The sequence below is a fragment of the Zea mays genome, chromosome 7 (assembly GCF_902167145.1).
Source record: "Zea mays cultivar B73 chromosome 7, Zm-B73-REFERENCE-NAM-5.0, whole genome shotgun sequence".
Lineage (NCBI taxonomy): Eukaryota > Viridiplantae > Streptophyta > Magnoliopsida > Poales > Poaceae > Zea > Zea mays.
Genome location: NC_050102.1, coordinates 169390271 through 169412656, shown reverse-complemented (window position 1 = coordinate 169412656; position 22386 = coordinate 169390271). Strand labels below are relative to the sequence as shown.

Here is a 22386-nt window from a genome sequence, read left to right as displayed (position 1 = left end):
GCCCCAGGCGTCAGGGGTGACGAATGCGACAGCACCGGCGGTATGCATCGTGCTGCCGGCAGGCGCAGCGCAGCAGGGAATCATGCGTGCAGCACTGCAAAGCGTGCTCGGTAACTAGGCTAAAACGAGGATGTGGATTGTGGAAGTTGGATAGCCTGTTAAGGATGTGGATGGGAAAATAAGGCATCTGTTCTAGTAGAACGCGCATACGGTCCGACTATGGAGAGGGGCGAGAATATCCAGATTTTGGGCATACGTAGGATGAAAAACGATTTGGGATTTTTTTTGAAATTTCGGAATTCATTTTCGAATTTTTTCGATCAGATACGTCGGTAACAGTATTGTTCAGAAACGGAATCAGTAATTAGAATTCTCTACCGAAATCAGTTTCACACTTTACCAATAGTTTACTTCGGCTACCGAATTTAAATGAAATTTTACGAATTTAAACATGAAATAGTCAGCGGCTGGCGGACCCAAATACCTTACTTTTCTGTGGTCCTTGTACAGTTGTACTATTAATTTTTAAAATTATTGTACCATAGCGTGAGAACTTACGTAATCAGTACGATGGCAGCTGACTTTTTGATACCACATACAAACATACTTCTACGATGATCGAATATGTGTGCGTTCTTTTTAAACAATACCATGCGTAATATTGTATTTCTAATAAGATGTACTTTTCACAATGAAGCACATATACATACAGTTTCTTTTTTCTAAAAAATAAGAGTATGCGTGTATGAAGTACGTAGGTCTGCAAACGGGGTGGGTGTAAGTGGGTATTTTAGTTGGGTTTAAGAAATGATTTTGTTTTGGTGGGTTGTGATGGGTTTTAATTGTGAATGGGTTGGGTTGGATGGATTTATTTTGTATTGTGGGTTGAAATGGTTGATACTCATGCGTGTATATGGGTTTGCATAGGCGTGGACTTCCATGGGTCTTCACCCATCCGTGGACCGTAGGACTGTATTCAAGTCGACTCCCAACTTATTCCCAAGTCCCAACATACCCAACTCAACCCTAACTCTCAAAGTCTTCACCCGTGCACCAGCGGTCGCATCCTGCTTCCTGCCCCGGCGGCCAGCACTCCCCTCTCCCCAAGTCTTCGCCTCGCGCGGACGGAGCTCCCCTGGCCCCTGCTGACGCTCGATGCTAATTAGACACTTTCACACTTAGACGACGAAGCCCCTGTCCTCTGGCGCACGCTATTGCATACGAAGCGAATACACTATCGCTCCAGGGACCGTTCACACATGGTTCTTTTCTTTTCACTTTCAGGGAGATTTATGCGTCGTTCGGTGGGCTTGTGATGCTATCTAGATGTGCCCTTCCATTGTTGCTAGCTTCGAGCTTGATCAAAGACTCTTTCCACAGCTGTTAGTTTATGTTTCTTGACAAAAAAGATAATTGTTCATTAAGGATCTTTAACATATGTTTTTTGTTATTCTCTCGAGACCTAAATGTTCATCGACCAAACTTGTTTTTGTATTAGTGTATAATATTATTGTCACTGTTTTTGTATGTCGTGGACTATGTATTTGTATGTCATTGAAACTACCTATAAAATTGTCACTGTGTATTAGTGTATGTGTATGCAGTTAGCTTGATGTGAGACAATAAGCTGAACCCACAGAGTTTCCATGGGTTTCCACCCAATTAGGCCTTGTTCGGTTAATCCCGTTACCTATGGATTGGATGGGATTGGAAAAAATTGTGAAGAAATTTGACTTGCTTGGGATTTAAACTCACCCAATCCCACTCAATCCACATGGATTGAGAGCTAACCGAACAAGCCCTTACGGGTTGGTTTGGGGACAATAATATTATTGGATGAGTTGGGTTTAATTTCCTTCTTATATTTTTGGATAGGCGTGGAATGGATATCAAAGTTATTAGATTTGTGTATGGGTGAGCGTGGGTTGGATTTTCTGCCATTAGCAACCCTACCAACTGATAGTTCCTTGATCATCTTCAATGACAAGGGTGTTTGATACTTCATGCGTTAGATGCATTAATAGAAGCTCAGGTAGTGTTTGTAAGATTTGGGGCCTACCAGTTTAGATGATTGGAGGGGTGATGCTACGACGATGATCATTAGCGTCATCGAGTTTCAACATATCAGAATCAGGAAGTCATCAATGAATGAATTAGATGTGAAGAATGTTATTAGGAGGGGTTTAGTTTAGTCTTGTTGTATTTTGGTGGCCAAAATTTGGTCACTAAAACTTAGGCAAGCTAAAAATTTAATTTGGTAGCCAAAATTTATCAACCACTTACAATTAGCAGCCAAATTTGTAGCAAATCTTTTGTATGCTAATTTTTCGTAGTCAACCAAGCAGACCCTTAATAGAATTCCTTACCTTTGAAGAAACTAGTTTCATTTGAATGAAACTAATTTATCTCTTCAATATTTTTTGTCTCCTTATCTTATCAATAATGCTGATATATCATCCTATTTAACGAAAAATGAAATATGTACTAAGATATTCCTAAAAGAGTCTAACGGGCAGACCTATGGTAAGATGGCCCTGTTTGTTTCGGCTTCTGGCATCTTCTGGCCACCAAAAGCTGCTGCGAATCGCCAAACGCTGAGCTTTTCAGCCAGCTTCTATAAAATCCGTTGCGGCAAAAACCATCCAAAATCAACATTAACACATAATCGGTTAAGTCGTTGTAATAGTAGGAATCCGTCACTTTCTAGATCCTGAGCCCTATGAAAAACTTTATCTTCCTCCACACGTAATCGTAATGATACTCATATTCTCCTCACAGCCAGATTCTCCCCACAGCGAGATTTTCAGAAAAGCTGGTCAGAAAAAAGCTGAACCAAACAGACCCAAAGTACCTTTTAATATGTTGCGACGATGGGAATAGCCTAACTTTTGCGCGTTGCTCTTTGTTCTTTGTGAAAGCAAATAAGACTGTCCAAATTTATTAGGTTTTGTCTGATTGCCTTCAAAGAAAAAAGAGTACATGTCTGCGTATAAGTGGCAACCCTACGTATCATACTATCCGTCTATATTTATATCTATACTATACAAACTATCAGTTTCAATTGTAAAACTCATCCAACAAGATCACACCCACACTCATAACCTCCCCTAAATCCATCAAATGAATTGTACCCACATAACACATCCTCAAAACCGTTCACATCGCTGAATAAACCATATTTCTCTTAATTACTTAAATCCAATAATTAATATTATTTGGATTATTTTTCCCTTATCATCTATCACACTAGAACATGAGGCGCCCTTACGGGCGTCCTATCGCGACAACATATTTCAGCTAATAAAGGCATTATATTCATGTGTTTCAGATAAAGAGTAGGAAACATAGTTTACCTAGTAGATTATCATTCTATCTAGCTGTGTGATGCTGGTGCCTGGCCAAGCACTATTGTCAGCTAATTAGATGAAGGGAAGCAAGACATAATGAGAACACAATGAGAACATAATAAAGTTGCTCCAGGGCCTGACATAATGATAACAATATGTAGAATACACACAAGAAAGAAGGGTGTAGATCTCTCGAGAGAAAATACCGCATCATGATTTGAAATTTAAGCATGCAAAAACATTTAATAATATGAGGCAAGCAAAACATGTAAAAAGTGAGAATCAAGCTCCTAGGCTGAACTGAAGCAAAGAACATGAAGAGCAAAGGTGGGTAGAGAGAAGACAGGTTTGCAGCACTGATGCCTAATCATGATCACCATTGGCCCATAGAATAAACTCGTATACTATCCTGCACTTGTCTTGGTCCAGTTCTTCAAGTTCTTGTTGCACCATGCAACCATCACTTGTTACCGTAATTTAGTAGTAAAATGCACATCCATATAGCAATAATATAGTTTCATACTTACACACCAAAGCAACACTATTTTCTAGTATGATTTTAGCCAACCAAAATAACATGCCTTCCAATGCAGATGGCCTTAGTCCATCCTAATTTCACAAGCATTTCAATTTAGAGGGAAAATATTATTACACATCAAAATGCAGAGTAGTTTCACATATTGTTAAATACCTAGAACAAGTCTTGGAATGTTTTTGCATATAATAGGCTCCCCGAACATAGTGCCTAAAGATAACAAGCAAAAAAAGAAGTTTCGACAGCCAAACTATGAGTACATGATAGTGGAACGACCTACAGCCAATAGTGACGACGTGAAGGTAGACTTTTTACTTAAACATGCATGTAAATTGTAATGGTAAGTAGGACACACTATTCTGACTCCTAAGGCACCGTAAATATTTTTGCCTGAATATGATTTTGTTCCAGTAGTGTTCTTTGCCAAAAATGGGGACGTTGGGTCAAGCAAAACCCTTGGCTGTACAGAGTGTGGTGAGAGGTATCAGTGGTATGATTCAAAGGCATTTTTTCTGTTGTTGGCATACATTACGTTGCTAGTTACCACCATATGGAATTCAGTGAGAGACAGTCATCCTGACCACTTCCTTTACCTCCCTACCGACCAGAAAATAACGAAAGAATAGATAATTTCGTATATGGTGATGATTTGCTCATAAACCTCTTATGTGTAAAAAAAGGGCAGAATGATGCTAGATTTTCCATCTGTCAAAAGAACTCACCTTCTTAAGAGACCAATTCACATGTCTATCTCTGTAGATAAGATGAATTGCATCAGTCACGGGAAGGAACTGACACCCTACAGTTGCAGCACACAGACACAAACAGAATGAACCAAGGGAACTGTTGGGGGCCTTCGTCCTCCGAAGGTCCTCAAAAACATGATTTGACAATGTTTTCCAAGTGAATTATATGAACAGGTATTTTCGGATTCAGAATTATGGATATGGAGCACGACCAGGACGAAGGCTGAGCCAGACGAAGGTCGGGGGTAGCCGAAGCTGTACGCAGGGAAGCTTCGGCGCGATGGCGCAAGGGGGAACCGACCTTAAGATGAAAAGACTTCGGGGTCCTCAATAGATTTCCATAAACCGTTAACAAATGTAATGGACATGGATGTAATTTTACGTGGGCTGCGTCCCGCGTCTATAAATAGATGAACAGTACTCCCGTACTGTTCACGCGAACTTGTCATTTTGCTTTTGGCGTCACGCTCGTACTTTCCATCTTCTCTCAGGATCGAAGGTACATTTGTAGTTTGGGATCATTTCTGTTTTTCCATGTTAATAAAATAGAAATGATTCTTTGGTGATGCTTATATCATATTTCATGCTTTATGTGAGTCCTTCGTCATTATGTGTTATGATTACGAAGGTATGTTTCTCATAACCTTCGTCCGAGACTCATTATTTCCCAAAGGGATATAACGCTTCGAAGGACGAAGGACCCTAACACTTAACACTTTTTATGTTGCCTTGTTCTTAACTCTTAGAATTTGAGAACAAGTCCCCAACATTGGCGCCCACCTCCGGTGAACTCACTTCCACTTCGAGTCTTCGTGAACACCTTCGGAAGCTATAGACCTCCGCTATGGCGCCGAAGAAAGCTTCAGCGGCTGGGGCTGCAGCACTACAACCGCTGGACCACAACCAGGAGACCGTCTCTCTTCGGGAGGCCAGAAGCCAGAAGAGAAAAGCTGTTAGCCCGACGCTTGAGGAAGAAGAGCTGGACCAAGAAATCAGAGAGATGGAGATGCTACATCAACAAGTACAGAGGAAGAAGGAGAAGATGGCCCGCCTAGCTGAGTTGCAAAGGCAAATTGACGAAGCTTCTGAGGAAGTTCGCCATCTCACTCACGATGAGCAGAACAGAAGGCCTCATCAGAAAGACCTTCATCAGGAGGGCTTCGTCAACGAAGACGACTGGTATGATAATTTCCATCAGGGAAATTTTGTTTTTGATGATGCTTCTCCCCTATCTGCTGAGCTGCAGGCTACTCCTTGGCCTCCATCCTATAAGCCACCCCAGCTCCCCATGTTTGACGGCCACTCCGACCCGAAGCAATTCTTGATGAGCTACGAAGCAACAGTGTCTTCGTACGGGGGCAACGCTGCAGTCATGGCGAAGTCTTTCGTCATGGCCGTCAGGAATGTTGCTCAGACCTGGTATTCCTCCCTTCGGCCAGGAACAATCACTTCATGGCAGAAGCTGAAGGATATGTTACTGACCAGCTTTCAAGGATTTCAAACGAAGCCGGTTACAGCTCAAGCCCTCTTCCAGTGTATTCAGGATCACGAAGAATACCTTCAGGCTTATGTCCGAAGGTTCTTACGATTGAGGGCGCAGGCACCAACGGTGCCCAATGAAATCGTTGTCGAAGCCATGATCAAGGGGCTTCGTCCTGGACCTGCAGCTCAATACTTTGCTCGGAAGCCTCCTCAGACCTTGGAGAAATTGCTCCAAAAGATGGATGAGTACATTCGTGCCGACAATGACTTTCGCCAAAGAAGGGAGGAGGCCTTCAGATTTTCTGAGATGACCAGGGGCTTCGGAGGAAGATATTACCCGAGGCATGTCCGTTCCATTCACAGCACTCAGAATGATGATAAGGGGAGTCAGCAAAACAGGCCGCAGTGCTCCTCACAGGCTTCGGGGCAACAACAAACTTCCTTTCGGCCACCAGCTCCAAGAGGCAGAGGCGCCAGGGGCTTCGGCGGAAGATTCGGAGATCAGCCAAGGAGACTGTTTTGCCTATTCTGTGGAGAGGGCAAGGGCCACACCACTAGGACGTGCCATGTTACAATACAGAAGCAAAAGGAACTAGCCGAAGCTGCATCTCAACAAGCTCAGTCGAAGCAGGTTTTGCATACTGCTTCATTTCATCCGCCTTATGTCCCACAATACATAGACAACCACCCTGCGGCTTCTGTAGCTTCGGCAAGTCAACCTCAAGCTTCCTGGCAGCAGCCTCCACCTCCGCCTCCATTGCAGCAAGGTCAACAGCCAGAAGGGAGTCAATACGCTCCACAGCAGAGGGACTTCAGAGAACAGTCCGAAGCTCGCACTGTCAACAGCACTGTGCCAGAGTCGAAGCACATTTATTGACATATCCTACCTTCGATAGCAGTCTTTTCTATTCAGTTTTATTTTCTGTCAAGCAAAAAACATTGTTAGTTTCCATGTAATAATTTCGTTGTTTCCACGAGAAAAATTTATTTGATTCACAGGCCTAAGTTGCCGAAGCCTAAAATTTCTTCCGTTACCAAGAAGGATCTTCGGACTAAAAACCCTTCGGAGTAGCAAAAAGTCGTTCTAAGGAACGCAGAGTAAGTTTATAAAGTCACAAAAAGTCGTTCCAAAGGGAGCGCAGCGTAAGTTTTCTGCTCAGAAGTCGTTCCTAAAGGAATGCAGAGCCTACAGCGAAAAGTCAACGCTGATACCGTCTAAGTAAAAGACGAAGAAGCTCCTAAGGGAGGCTTACAGCGAAAAGTCAACGCTGATACCGTCTAAGTAAAAGACGAAGAAGCTCCTAAGGGAGGCTTACAGCGAAAAGTCAACGCTGATGCCGTCTAAGTAAAAGACGAAGAAGCTCCAAAGACGTTCCTAAGGGAATGCAGAGCATACGGATATATTTTATGTGTATCTTCGGAACAAATGTCACATGCATAACATAACATCATCACATCATTTTGCATAGCATAAGCATCATACATCATATCGCATTTGGTAAGAGAAGGGGACACTCTAAACATTCGAAGGGATGCTTTGAAAAAGTAACATTGAAATTGTATAGCTTCGGAATACAGTTTCGGGGAATATTTTCACGAAGCATGGGCGAGCTTTATCAGATCAATATCAAAATTGTATAGCTTCGGAAAATAGCTTCGGAAAATGTTTTCACGAGGCATCGATGTCATTCATCAGAACAATTTTGACGAAGGCTATCTTCTTCACGACGCATGAAAAGAAGGGAAGGTGTTTTTTCGCCGAAGGCTCAAAAGTGGTATGTATTTAAAGTTTCATGCATCGTAAAGAATTCAATAATGAAAAGAGACTTGTATATTACATTCAAATTTACAAAGTGTTGCATAGATTACACTTTAAATGTTTTTTCCAAATAGCACCTAATCTTCCCTCAATACTGCTTCGGCGGCTTTATTCAGAAGTTGGTCAACGACCTTGTCCATGATAGTTTCGGCCATCTGATTAATTTCTTCATCCCCTTTTGTGTGGGGAGATCGTCCAACAGCTTCTGAGCGTAGAGAACACTTCTTCAGTACTTTTGCAAATCGCGAGCAAAGTTTAAAATGAAAATTACAGCGCAACAAGAACGACTAGTTGGTACCTAACTGTCCTTCGGGCTCCCTACTCTTTTCGGCAGTCTCTGTCACTTTCCTAGCTTCGTGGATGCCTTTTTCGCTCCTTTCGATAATTTCTTGTGCCATTCCTCGGCCGCCGTCGTTCCAGATATCAGTAAAAAATTTGCCAGCAACCACGCTTGCTTCGGCCGAGGGGTCCTTGATATCTTCGGAGCATAAGGTAGCTTCGGACTGAGCTACAAGTTTTACGTGCCCGCAACCCTTCTTCTCTAACACAGAAGTAATTCCTCTAGCGCCTGAAAAAGCGCATATGTCGCCGCGGCTGTTTAGAATTTCTTCGAAGGCCTCTGCTTCGTGGCTAATCCATTCCAGCGGACCTTCGGGATTGCCTCGAGAAAAATTCTCTTCGCTGGAGAAGGCGCCGACGCTAGCAAAGCTGTTTTTAATTTTATTCACGCATTCTATAGATTTAACATAGCATTTCCTCTGTGATGTGCGAAGCTCCTTAACTCTTGATTCCAATTTGTTGACCATAAAATCACTAAGTTCACGATTCGTTTCCTCAAGCGCGCGCTCCTCTTTCGCTCTAGCCAGTTGTTTCCGAAGATCTTCAATCTCGCGTTTTTGAGCTTCGGATTGGGCCTTTGAAGCGGCCTCGTCTTTTTTCACTTTATCCACCAATGTAAGCAGAATTTTATCTTTTTCCAAAGCTTCATTTCTCAGCTTGATAACTTCGGAGCGTAAGTTATTAAACGCAATTTCATAACTTTCATCTTCGGCGCTCTTCTGCGCTCTTAGCGCGTTGCTTAGGATCAGGCCCTATACGAAAAAGAATTCAAATAAGGAAAAAGGAATGATGTGCGTAAAAATAATGGGGGGTTTTTTTCAAGCGTTTAATTCCGGTACCTTCAAGCTGTTGTACGCAAGGCTGTCTGCGAGATCCTCTTTCGTCATGGCGCTTAGTCCAACTTCGAGCTTCGGGAAGCCTATGCCCCTGGCCATTTCTCGACAGACAGATAGTTCCTTATTATCCGGTAGGCAGTATAAAAAATCATCTTCATTTGTCCCATTGAATATTACTGCCCCCTTCGGATATTTCAGCTCCTTTGCATAATGGTTGGCCTCATAAGCTTCTTCCTCAGATAGTTTTTTCCCCGAAGCATGTCGTATGATGTAATCATGCATGCCGGCAGGTGCTTCGGGGATGACGGTGCCCGTTTCTTCAACTAATATTGGTTCCGGAATTTTTACTGCTTCGGCTTCAAAAGGTTGTTCTTTGAAGGGCTCTGAAGGCCCAGCTTCAGCTTCAGCTTGTTGAGCCGAAGCTTCAGTAGAACCTTCAGCAACATCAACACTCTTATTTGAAATTGTACTTGAAGACTTAATCGTCTCCAAGACGTCTAGTACATTTACCATTCTTTTCCTTTTTGGGGTCACTAATGGCCCCTTTTGGTGTTTTGCTGTCCCAACGATTGCTGTAGGACTCAAAACTTCTAATGTTTTGAGGCCCTCAGTTGCTTCTCTTACTTCCTCAATTTCTTCTGTGAGCGGCGCTTCGGTTTTCTCTTTTGTTTCTGACAACAAAATGTTTGATTGTTCTGATTCAATCTTTGGTGGCACTTCGGCCGTTTCTGCGATCTCTGGCAACAAGGCTGACTTGATTAGTTTTTCAGCTTCGGTGGCTGAAGAAGTTTTCCCGGTAAACTCCGGCACCGAAGCTGGTTCAATATGGCGTGGTCGATGTGTGAAGACCTTCAACCTTTTTCCTTTTGGTTCTGGCTCGCTAGGAGCGGTTTCAGCTTCTTCTTTTTCAGAGGTTATATTTTTCCTTTTTTGCCTTCGGATGGGATAACAATAATCAGGGTAGAAGAACCCGATTGCATCAAACACTCGGTTCAGTCTCTTCTTCTTTCGGCCTCCGAAGGCTGCTGATAGTGCAGTATTTTCAGCCTTCGAGTATGCCCCAAGTAATTCATCACTTAATGTTTCAATGCTTTTCAGCCAGTCATCATCAGGTTCAATAAATTTATCTGCATATTTGAATGTGTATTTTAATCTGACTAGTCCGCCTTCGTCGGACTCTTTGATGGTTTCTTTCGGCATTTCCCACTTTTCTGCAAGTGGCCATACCCTGAAGGCAATGTGCTCCTGGACCAAGTCCCTTGTCCCAATGAAGGAGCAGACTGCGCCGAAGGCTCTTTGGCATTCTTCGGCTGCCTCATCCATTTCAACCTTCGGCCTTCGAAGTCCGAAGCGTTGCCAAATTGGGTACATAATGATACTTTTGACATTATTTTGCGCTGTTAGATCATTTTTCACATAAAACCATTCAGACATCCAGGCTCCGGGCCACCTCTTCCGAAAGGTTGGCACAGGGTAGCTTGACCCGGAGCGGGCGCCGAAGCTGTAGCACCCAAAGTTGTTGTGGTATTGCTCCTTTCCCCAGGGCTTTGTCTCGTACAATAACTCGTGTATGTTGCAGAAGCTTTTAGCGTTTGGTTCCAAACCTTGGCTTCTCGCAGCCCAGACAAAAATCCCCATTCTTATAATAGCTTCGGGAGTGAGTTGATGAAGGTAGATTTGGAATGTTTTCAGTACCTCAACAACAAAATTGCTCAGGGGGAATCGAAGCCCAGCCTTGAGGAGGCTTCGGAAAATCACAACTTCATCTTCTTCAGGTGTGGGAGAAGTCTTTTCCCCGGCATCAGCTCTCACAATAGATATGTCTCGGAAGTATTGCCCCCTCATATTATCAATGTGACTCTGCTTGATGGTTGTTTTCCCAAAAACTGAGTGACTTGGTCGCCACGGTCGATCTTCGGCCTCTTCCCCATCACTTTCCACATCATAGCTGTCGCTATCATCAGTATCTTCGGACAAACCTTCGAGAATCTCCTTCGTGATTTTCTCTGTATTAGTCTCTGCCATCGCTATCAGGAACCCCAGATTCTTCTCCTCCTCGAGACTCAGCTTCGTCTCAGCAGGGATCTTCTTGTCTTCAGACATCTTCGGAAACACTAAAAATTTGTTCCCGAGGCCGAAGCTTCGAAGTCAAAAAGACCAGCAAATCTCAATGAACAAGAGCTAAAAATTTTTAGTGGGCCGAAGCAAAAGGCAAGCGTGTGTACCAAATGAATTCACGATGTGTTCTTATTTATACGCCTAGGGCGTTGAAAGTTAAAAGGCCCCGCTTGTCAGTGAATGTTGCTATTCTAGCAAAGGGAAGGTGTTTTTTTGGACCTTCGGCTCAAGGCCTTCGTCCATATCGCAATCTGAATTTATTATTTACAAATTAATATTGCGAGGGGCTACTGTTGGGGGCCTTCGTCCTCCGAAGGTCCTCAAAAACATGATTTGACAATGTTTTCCAAGTGAATTATATGAACAGGTATTTTCGGATTCAGAATTATGGATATGGAGCACGACCAGGACGAAGGCTGAGCCAGACGAAGGTCGGGGGTAGCCGAAGCTGTACGCAGGGAAGCTTCGGCGCGATGGCGCAAGGGGGAACCGACCTTAAGATGAAAAGACTTCGGGGTCCTCAATAGATTTCCATAAACCGTTAACAAATGTAATGGACATGGATGTAATTTTACGTGGGCTGCGTCCCGCGTCTATAAATAGATGAACAGTACTCCCGTACTGTTCACGCGAACTTGTCATTTTGCTTTTGGCGTCACGCTCGTACTTTCCATCTTCTCTCAGGATCGAAGGTACATTTGTAGTTTGGGATCATTTCTGTTTTTCCATGTTAATAAAATAGAAATGATTCTTTGGTGATGCTTATATCATATTTCATGCTTTATGTGAGTCCTTCGTCATTATGTGTTATGATTACGAAGGTATGTTTCTCATAACCTTCGTCCGAGACTCATTATTTCCCAAAGGGATATAACGCTTCGAAGGACGAAGGACCCTAACACTTAACACTTTTTATGTTGCCTTGTTCTTAACTCTTAGAATTTGAGAACAAGTCCCCAACAGGAACTTTTTTTATTTCTTCTTTTTGCATAGAATTCATGCAACCATCCTTTTTTGGAAAGTCACAATTATAAATTACCTGTGTCCACAAGGCGTGGTGATCAGCTCAAAGCAGATGTACAGGCAAATCTGCAAAAAATGCACCTCCCATATCAATCACAGTAGCATCTAGTATAGGATCATATATATAAGAAAAGAGAAGAAGCATCCTTACTGAGCAAGAGCCGATCCATGCACGCCATGATTTGCATGAGTTAGTTTCTAATATACAATCAATAGATTAAACTGGGATCGAGAACAAATTAAACACACCATTTAATAACAGAGATAGGATTTCCTCAATGATACTCTATGACGCCTGTCTGTGTCCTTCCTTGCGTTAGAGGCACTACTGTGTAGACCATGTTGTTGTTTTTGCACCACACCATTGGAGGAAGGTGGCTCCTTGGTGGTCTGCTTTTTTCAAAAATAAAATAATTCACACTCATGCCACAACAAAGATTAGTCTGCAATGTATTCTTACATGCATGTGTCTCTGAACCTGAACTGAAAGAAAAAAGATGTCATTCTATACTGACTGAAAAGGTTTCTCATTTGACTGTTCTTCCTTTGTCTCTTCTTATCTTGACCTGAAGTTTATATGTTGCCTCAATCTACTATCAAATTTAAACATAGGGAACAGATGACTAATATAAGCAACTGAACAAGAGATGGAGGTGCTCGAGGGCTCTACAAGTCTGAAATATTTGCAACGTCATCTTCTCAATCGGCGTTGAGGCCAAGATCTCGTGGATGGGCATGATTTGCACCATTGCTAAGTACACCTGTTGACAAATATTTAAGCGTGATAAAAAACTTCAGTAATTATGAAATTTGAAATTATACTATTTCCGGTACATAGGAATTAGAGTCTAGTTTTGAGTGCAATCTAAGGGAGAGAAGAGGACCTATAAGTCACCTTCGCAGCGTGGAAGAGAGGAGCCCTGCTGCAGGAGAGGCGTCAGAATGGGCACCGATCCATGACTTGAAAGTTGAAACCAGGCGCGGACGGTGGCCTAAAATCAGCCCAACATGCCACAACAGCTAACATACGCACCTATACGCACCTGTCAACCGTATCTCCATATTTGGTGTTGGATCCGATGCCGTCATCGTTGGAGCAGGTGGAGGCCCGCCTCTTGCGATGGGACTCACAGATGAGGGTGGCCTCAACGACCATCGCATCGAGGAGGACGGACTCGTTGTCCCACCCGAAGACGGCGGTCATGTGCCTTTGCTTCCTCTCTAGGGACAACGCGATGGGGGCGACGACGGATGGGAGAGCCAAGCCTTTTATGGACCCAGGCGAATCGGCGGCGAAGCGTTTCTGGCGACGACGCTGAGATGGAGGCGGTGGATGCGAAAGGAGAGAAGTAGGTAGCACAGGAGAGGGGCAAGGAAAAGCGGAATTCACACTCATACAAAGCTATATTACATAAAAAAGTCGAATCCGAAGAAAGCTGTGAGCCGCGACGTGTCGCACGCGCACCGGCCGAAGCACCGTGGAGTGCGGAGAGACGTCCAAACCAGGTCAGGTTTTAGTAACTCTGATACATAGTAACTCATATCTCCCCTTCCTCGTGACCATGCCACCCTCTCCTCCCCTCACTCGCACCGCCACCACCGGCCCCTCCCCTTCCCCTCACCGGATCCTAGTGTTAGTATTGGCAAATGCATCTAATGAGGTTAAATGGTTAAGAAAAACTATCATAAAATAGTAATTAAAATAATGGAGAATGTAGGATACAAGTTGCTGACATCTAGCATGCAGCGTTGAAGACGTAGACCTGTTTGGTTGGAAGTCAGGCAGGCCAGGCGATAGATCCTGACCCCAGGCGTCTGCCTGGTCCAGGTAACATTTTCCAGTCACTGACCAGGCAAACAGGCCCCTGGTCATCTCCGGTTTCCTCGTTTCCTTTCCTCTTCGTCCCAGTGACGTCAGTACGTCACCCATCGGCACCCGCGCCGCTGACCCCCGCCACCGTGTCACGATCCCGTCCCCGCTCGCACGCCTAGCGCGATGGCGCACCCGATGTACGGCTCCGGACCGCTCCGATCCAGGTAAACCCTACCGTACCACCTCTGCATCGTCTGGCCCCGTCGTTTTGCCCCCTTGAAACTGTATCGGTGCCCGTGATTGATTTGGGTTACTTGTTTGCGGGGTCGCAGGAACGCGGCGAGCTCGGACGAAATCCAGCTGCGGATCGACCCGGTGCACGGGGACCTCGACGAGGAGATCGACGGGCTGCACTCCAGGGTCCGCATGCTCAAAGGGGTAAGATTTGGTTTCTGTTTCGCCTTGATCCTTCGTGGCGTTTCATATTCGTTGCGTGATGTGATAGCTTTGCTTGATTATAGGGTCCTTGGTTATCCGCGATTTTTGAACTAGAAAACATATTGGTTGGGGTACGTGCGTTGTAGATTTTTCATGGGATGATGTAATATATATTTCACAATTACTCGTTTCTGATTTGACTATTCATGATTTAGATCCTGGTCGTGGTGCAGCTTGCTAGTTTGGCTAAGCTGATTCCATAGTCTTCAAACCCAAATGAATTGCTTGTTTCCGCTTTAAATGCAATACGGTATGTGATTTGGTGCTTGGTGGTGGTGCACCTTGCTATTGCTAGTTCAGCTAAGCTGGTTCCATCTTCTTTAAACCTAGATGAATTGTGATCGGATGGGACTTGAGTTAAAATCTCAGGTCAGAATAAGTGAGTTGATAGCTAGCCTTCTAAAATCAGAGTTCTTTATCCTGCTACCATCTGTCTGTCTGGAACACAAGGATATGAAGGGAATTTTGCAAAGAATAGTTCAATTCTTATGGGATTAAGAAAAAAAAAGTTTGCATCTTCCAAGGGGGTCTAGGACTCTAGGTGTTGTTGATATAGTTACATGGTATTATCAGAGTGAGTTTTATGCAAAATTTCCGTAACTGATGTCATCTGGTGTGTTTTGCAAAGGCAATATATTAGTGTGTGCCAAGTTTTTTTTTTTTTGATCTACTTTGAAGTTTGGATCTTTTTGTCAATAGTCAATCAACATACATATGGCTCAGTCGGTGCCACTATGGCGTTAGTTTTCATCAGTACATCTGAAATGCTGGGTCCTCTTGGTTTACCCATTGCTTCTGACCTCTTTGATTTCTGCTTTGTTTAATATAATGCAAGGAGATATCAATGATTTCATTCAACCTTATTGTGCCAGCGGTTTTGTACTGTTTAAGGCCTTGTTGTTGCAAGATTTCTCTGGATTTGTCGAAGACCAGTTATTTGTATTCTTGTAGAACCAACCTTATTAATATTGCGAATGTATTGCTTATAGGATTTATATCTAATGTTTCAACAGGTAACAAAAAATGTGTTCAAATAATGATTATCCATTCTTGCTACAGTTAATTACAAGCCGATCCTTATACTATTTGTTATTAGCTACTAGTCAAAGAATTTGTTCTTTTTTGGAAGGTAAGTTTGACATCTGGTATTTGATCAATTGTTTCTCCAGGTGGCCCAGGAGATAAATTCTGAAGCCAAGTTCCAGAATGATTTTCTTCATGAACTGGTATTGTTTCCTTCTTTTTCTTATTAACAGTGTTTACTTTGCCAGCTGTGCAGTGCAGTATTATTTTTTGGGTAGCCCTTGGTTATGTCGTGGCCATAATAGATAGGTAGTTGGTGTGTACATAACCTTTTTTACCTTTTCAGATGCTCCATATTCAGTCTGTGTTATGTGATACTTGTCAGAACATTTTCCCACTCTTTTTTCTATTCTAAATTTGTGTCTACATGTGAAAGGACCAAGTATTTGTTTCAGCCTTTTCTTGAGTTAATATGCTGTACAGGTCAGTTACTTTGTATCATTGTATGGCCTTGAAGGCCCCTTAGGCAAACACTAGCAAACTGTTATTTTCTGGATTTATGTGTTGCATCCTACATTAGATCTTAAAACCTATGCATTCTTTGAGAATACAACAGCAATATTTTTTTATCTCTAGAAATCCGTTAACCCTTTCTTTGCTATATGCTCCTTGACAACCAATGTTGGAGTTATGCTCTGACTTTTGTTATACTTGTGCATGTACAGCAAATGACCCTTGCAAAAGCTCAGGCTGGAGTGAAGAACAACATGCGGAGATTGAACAAGAGCATCATCCAGCAGGGCTCAAACCATGTTCTCTATGTTGTCCTCTTTGCACTGTTTTGCTTCTTTATTGTCTACCTCTTGTCAAAGTTCTCTAGAAGATAGTTCCGTCTTTGGTGGGCAAATCTAGGATACCATGACTTGTATGTAGTCTAAAGAAAGAAAAAAACTATTGTACTTCTGCCTGGCCTTGTATCCTCAGTCTTTTCGTCGAAAATCGAATCAAACTAGAAATACCCTTCAAAGATTTATGCTAACGTCATCCACTGATCCCTATGATTGGAACTGTTGGGATTGAATTTTTTCTACCGAGACGCTCTCCCTTGGGTGTTCCGTTGAGTGTATGCAAGTATGCAACGAATTGAGCGTGGATCAAAAGTTGCATATAGTAGGATAAAAAAGACTAATGTTATTAATATATCTTTCAGAACAATGCATAGCTTGTATGTGAATCCATTCCTGATTTTTATAGGATTAAATTCCATCGTTACTGCTGTGGTGGTTTTCTGCCATCATGTATGTTATTTCTGATATTCAGAGGGCATTTGCAAGCAACTAATTTCATTATTGATATATATGAGGGAAGAAACCTATCCGGACACCATTTCTTACAATTTAGGGCTGGTTTGGTGACCATAGATCACAAAGGGACATCATTTCTTATAATTTAGGGCTGGTTTGGTGGAGCTATGGACGAAGACTTGCTATTCAAAATTAAATAACAAGGAGATTACTCTCATGAACAAGGAGATTACTCTCATGAATCCGGTGATCCTTGGTCACTAAATTAGTCCTTATGGTGTGACTTTGCCTGGTGGAACAGGATTTGGTTGAACACAGAGAATATTTAAGGCTGGGCACGATAGCTGTGCACGCCGTCTCATTTTTGAATAAGTGGCTGTGGACTATTTTGCGATGCAGCACACTACTCAAAGTGAGGAGTACCGTATATATGGGCTTATTATTGTCACCTTGAGTTAAAATTGGCAGAATATGATGAAATTATAGTTGAAAAGGAGAACCTGTCTAATCTTTTAGGAGCACCCTATTGCTTCAGGCCTCATCTTTTCTCAATGGACATTGCTTCAGAGTTCGTATTTGCTATCTGTATTGATTTGGTCTTGGTCGCATGAAGAAATTGGAATTCTTACACTCCGAGTGAGCTATCTAGTATAACAAAACTACATAGCTCCAAATTTTTATTTGTTTTACAGCCCAGAATGCTCACTGGGCTTGCTTCGGTGCAGGCAGCGTAGCCACTGGTTTCAACTTGCACGCCTCATATACATATTTGTGGCTAGGAATTTGCTATTATATGGGCAAGATGACTTGTTGCATTGCATTTTCAGAAAGGAGTCCAAATCGAAGTGAAAATTCCAACAAAAACTTCGAACTTTTGCGAGAATAACCAGTTCGACTGGCAAGGCCGGTTCAACCGCACTACCCCGATGCAACTGTAAACTTGAAGTAAAGCTCGGATCTGGCACCAAAATCACAATGGAAGCGTTGAATAAGATTAAACTGGTGAATCTTGAGATTTAAGATGAATCACAAACACAAAAGCATACAATACACACGATTTTCACTGAGGTTCGGTCACACCACAACGGTGCCCTACTCCTCGTTGAGGTGCCCACAAAGGGTCGGGTCTTTCTCAACCCTGTTCCTCTTTACCGACCACACAGGTCAAGGCGATCCCTTACTCAAGTGCTTGTAAAGAGCGGGTGATACAAATCATTCTTGGGGTCGTCCACAACTTTGAAGACTCCCAAGGCAAAATACAATCCGTCGAAGAACAACACATTCCAAGAACAATGAATCCACAATTAAGAACGATCACACCAACTCGAGAATGATAGATCGAAGAATTAGAATCAAAATCGCTTTGAGATCTAAGAACTTATCTCACACCGAAGAAAATTCCCACCAATCGAAAGGGAGAAGGACTTGGGGCGGGAGAATTGAATGAATCCACTTTGAGTGATGCGAGTGTAGCCATCAATGAGTCTTGATTCGAGCGTTCTAGGATTTTGAGAGAGAGAGAAGAGTTTATATAGTCTTTCCACAAAATAGATCTGACCATTTAGGCTAACCGCGCAAATACCGGTTGAACCGCTATCAAGTACCGTTTGAACCGGGATTTTCCAGGGAGCTTCCTATAAAATCCAAGTTGAACTGCCCATGAAGGCCAGTTCAGCCTTGATTTTCCAGAGGCATTTTCAGCAAAATACCAGTTGAACCGCCCTCACCGGCGGTCGAACCGAGATTCACAGAAAACAAACTCGGATAAACCATGGAGGAATTTAATAGGCAAACTCACGAATTTTTAAAACGAAGATTTTGAAATGGATAGGTTAAGTTGGTGCAAACTATCCTTACCTTGCGAATCATTCTAAATGAGCGGATATTCCTACTACTAAGTAGAAAATAGAAATTATAGAGGATCTTCACCGGGAATCACTTGGAAATGCCTCACGCTTCATAACATGGTTCCCTGTTCGTTTAGCTTTTACTTTCCTCTGCATCTTTTTATGTTTCAAACTAGACATGCACTAGGAGTAAACTGATTAGAACACTTTTATTTGTTTTGTCCATGAATCACCAAAACCCTCAAGAGGTTGATTGCACTTACAAGAGTAGCTAGTGTGCACCCATTGTTCTCATTAGCCTTGGTTAGGTCAAGTAAGAAGTGTGTGCTTGTTACTCTTAGTGATCATCACCACCTAGATGGTATGGTGGCGATCGGGAGTGTGGTGATCACCGGAGTGGAGAGATTGTAGATGAGACAACTCAAGCTTGTACATGGTTAGGAGTAGCTCACCATGTAGGAGAGGTGAAGAACCATCTTGTAAGAGAGCACTTGGTCCTTCCATGGACCAAAGGAGAGCGACACCCTTGTGTGGGTGCTCCAACAAGGACTAGTAGGGAGTGCCAACTCTTCGATACCTTAGCAAAAAATCAAGGTGTTCCTAATCCTTTCTTTATAATAAGTATTTACATTTGAGAATTCCTTTCAAGCATTAATGTTATTTGAATTTCCAAGCTAGTATAGGATTATAAGTCAAGGTGCAAAGCTTTTACTTACACAATAGGCACAAGGGGTGAAGTTGGGATTGATTATAGATTTTAATTTGTGCAACATAATTTAAAGAAGCCAATTCATCCCCTTTCAACATATTTATCCTTTCAATTGTTATCAGAGCCTTGTGCTCATTAAACTAGGCTTCATCGTCTAGAGTTAAGATGTCTAGTGGGGATGGACCTCTTCCGTGTTGGAGGGAGATGGTTTTCCATATTAGAAAATTCACATGTAAGCATAACTTGAGGCAATTGATGTAGGGGTTTTAGCGCCACCACTCAAGGTCTCCCAATACCCAAGGATCCCACCAGTCTAATTGGTGAAGAAATATGCTATGGAAAATGGAACACAAAGTGCAAGAACACCCTTTTAGAGGCCTTTGTAAGGCTGTATTTAATAAAGTGTAAAATTATAAGGATGCTTATGCTCTTTAGCTAGATATATGCACACTCCATGAGATAACAAAAAGTGAGCATGAGGAACACATCCCTCGGTAGAGATGCAACAACACCCATCTTGCCATCGTCGTGGAGTAGTATGTAGCGACACGCCCTTGATTGTGCCATAGTGTTGAGGATGTCTTGTTGTAGTGATATACGTACCTGGCATAGATTAAGGTATGTTCTGTCATATCGATGAGTACCAGAGTCCATGTTATTGGGCACAACATAATTGGTAACTAGTATAGCAATTTGTACTGTATAATACTTCCTAGTTCTCTTACATGCTCAAGTGTGGTTGTAAGGTCGATAGCAATTAGACTGTAACATCGTACATAATATTTAATTTGATACACAAAAAAACCTTATTTAAAGTGCCAACACCATGATACCATCATGGTTGACCTTGAATGTGGCATTATACCTTTAAAGATCACTTTACCATTGGAAACTCCTCCATTTTCTCATGAGGCCTTGGGCTCTAGAGACCCTATGGCCCGGGCAAGTAATTATTTGAGACTAAGGGCCTCAGAGCTCTAGGGACCTTTAGAGGGGCCAGGTCGACTAAGAGAACTAAGTGTGGAAGCAACATATGGCTAGAGCGTCATGAGGTACTAGGTCCCTCACACGTCATTCTGTTGAAAAGTGCAAGTGGAATTGTCTCACCTATAAGGAAAATGGACCTTGTCCCATTTAACTATATGGTTTTAGTGTTTGATGATCAACATAACCTTGTGAACTAATGTGTTTGCTAATGTTTTTGTTTGTAGTTCATAGGATGCAGAAGTGGCTTGGACTAAGGCATTGATGAAGCAACACCTTAAAGAAGACATTAGGAAACTTGAAGAAGATATACAAATATCAAGCAAAGTCCAAGACACAATACAGGAAACATGCCCAAGTGAAAAAAGATTGAAGAAAACAATATGGGTTGTTTCTGGGTGCACCGGACCATTTGTGTAGAGGCGCTGTTTTTGGGCACCTGAGCCAGCTGGGGCACCTGACCTTGCAGGTGATGCGTTGCACCTCGACTCAACGGTTGGGAACAACTAGTCAACAATGGTCATTTGACATGGCAGTTATTGGACCGGTCCAGTGGTACACCGGACCTCTGCACGGTTATAGAGAATCTGTCAGAAGACCAGCGACTAGTTGATGTGGAGGGCACTGGACCTCGGCCCGGTTGTGCACTGGACCTGTCCAATGCGACGCAGACAGGATGCTTTCCTCCAACGCCTATATTTGGGTTGGGGCTCTATATATACCCACTCATATGACATTTGAAGGTATGGGAAGCCAAGCAACATTGCTATCGAGTAGAAACACATCTCCATTGCTCCAAACATCCGAGTGCTTAATAGAATCACTATTTGATTAGCGTAGGTGCTTTTGTGAAGTGCTTAGGTTAATTAGATCGCTATTGCGCATGCTATAGGTTATTCCTAGTAGATTAGGTGTGGATTGAAAACCCACACAAATCCCTCAGCTCTTGCGCGAGCCATTGTAACTTGTACTAAGTAGGGTGACGCCTTGCGAGACCACACCAACCGCGATTGTGGTCTGGTCGCCACCATGTACCATGGAGAACTAGGCTTGCGGCATTTCGACCGCAAGCTCGATAGTGAAGACGACGAGGAGCGTCCGAGAGGAGCGAGAAGTGGAGCACCACATGCCCGTGGAGAAGGCTCGCAACTTTCTATGGAGTTACTCAACTGAGGTGCTTAGCCCTCGCGTGGGCTTCCCTTGCGTAGGGGCACCAACGGGGATTAGTTAGAACCTTACATAGTTCTAGATACCATGGTAAAAATATCGACGCGTCAATGGGAGTTTGCATCTCTACCTTTCTCTTAAGCTTCCGTATTTATTGTTTGCTTAAATTTTGATCTTTACCATTCCTAGTTCAGAATATAGGCTAGTTGGTAGGATTAGAACTTAGGTTGCTAAACTCCTTTTGCGGTAGAGATAGCAACACTTAGACAAAACCTTATTGCATATTAGGGTTTAGTTATTTGCATAGGGTGTTTTTAAAAGAATTATTATTGGTCTGGTTTAGAGTGCAAAAATTAGAAGTCCTATTCGCCTCCCTCTTAGGCGTGCACGTTCCTTTCATCACCATTTTCGAGGGTGGGGGGTCAATTCCCCTATGATGGGCTCCAACCTGAGCTAGAGCCAATGCAAGTACTCGATGTATGGTGCCTCGGGAACACATGTTCGACAATAGTTAGATCCTCGATAATTTGTGTTGCATAGCATTGTCTAGAACACATGTTCGACAATAGTTGGATCTTCGATAATTTGTGTTGCATAGCATTGTCTAGGGTGTAAGGAAAATGGACCTCGGTCTATTTGACTAAATGATTTTGGTATTTGATAATCAACATAACATGTGTACTAACGTGTTTGCTACTGTTTGTGTTTATAGTTCACAAGATATAAAGTATTGATGGACTAAGGCAGTGAGGAGATCAACACTCCAAAGAAGACATTATAAAGTCATATTAAAGAC

General features: G+C 42.8%; 1 protein-coding gene across 1 annotated transcript; it reads left to right on the top strand.

The window, feature by feature from the left end:
- The first annotated feature begins 14071 nt into the window (after positions 1 to 14071).
- On the top strand, positions 14072 to 16637 carry LOC100276126 (uncharacterized). Its single transcript, NM_001367385.1, has 4 exons — positions 14072 to 14282; positions 14391 to 14496; positions 15726 to 15782; positions 16305 to 16637. Exons 1-4 carry the CDS (start codon positions 14242 to 14244, stop codon positions 16464 to 16466), a joined length of 366 nt encoding a protein of 121 aa, NP_001354314.1. The 5' UTR covers positions 14072 to 14241; the 3' UTR covers positions 16467 to 16637.
- Positions 16638 to 22386: the final 5749 nt, after the last annotated feature.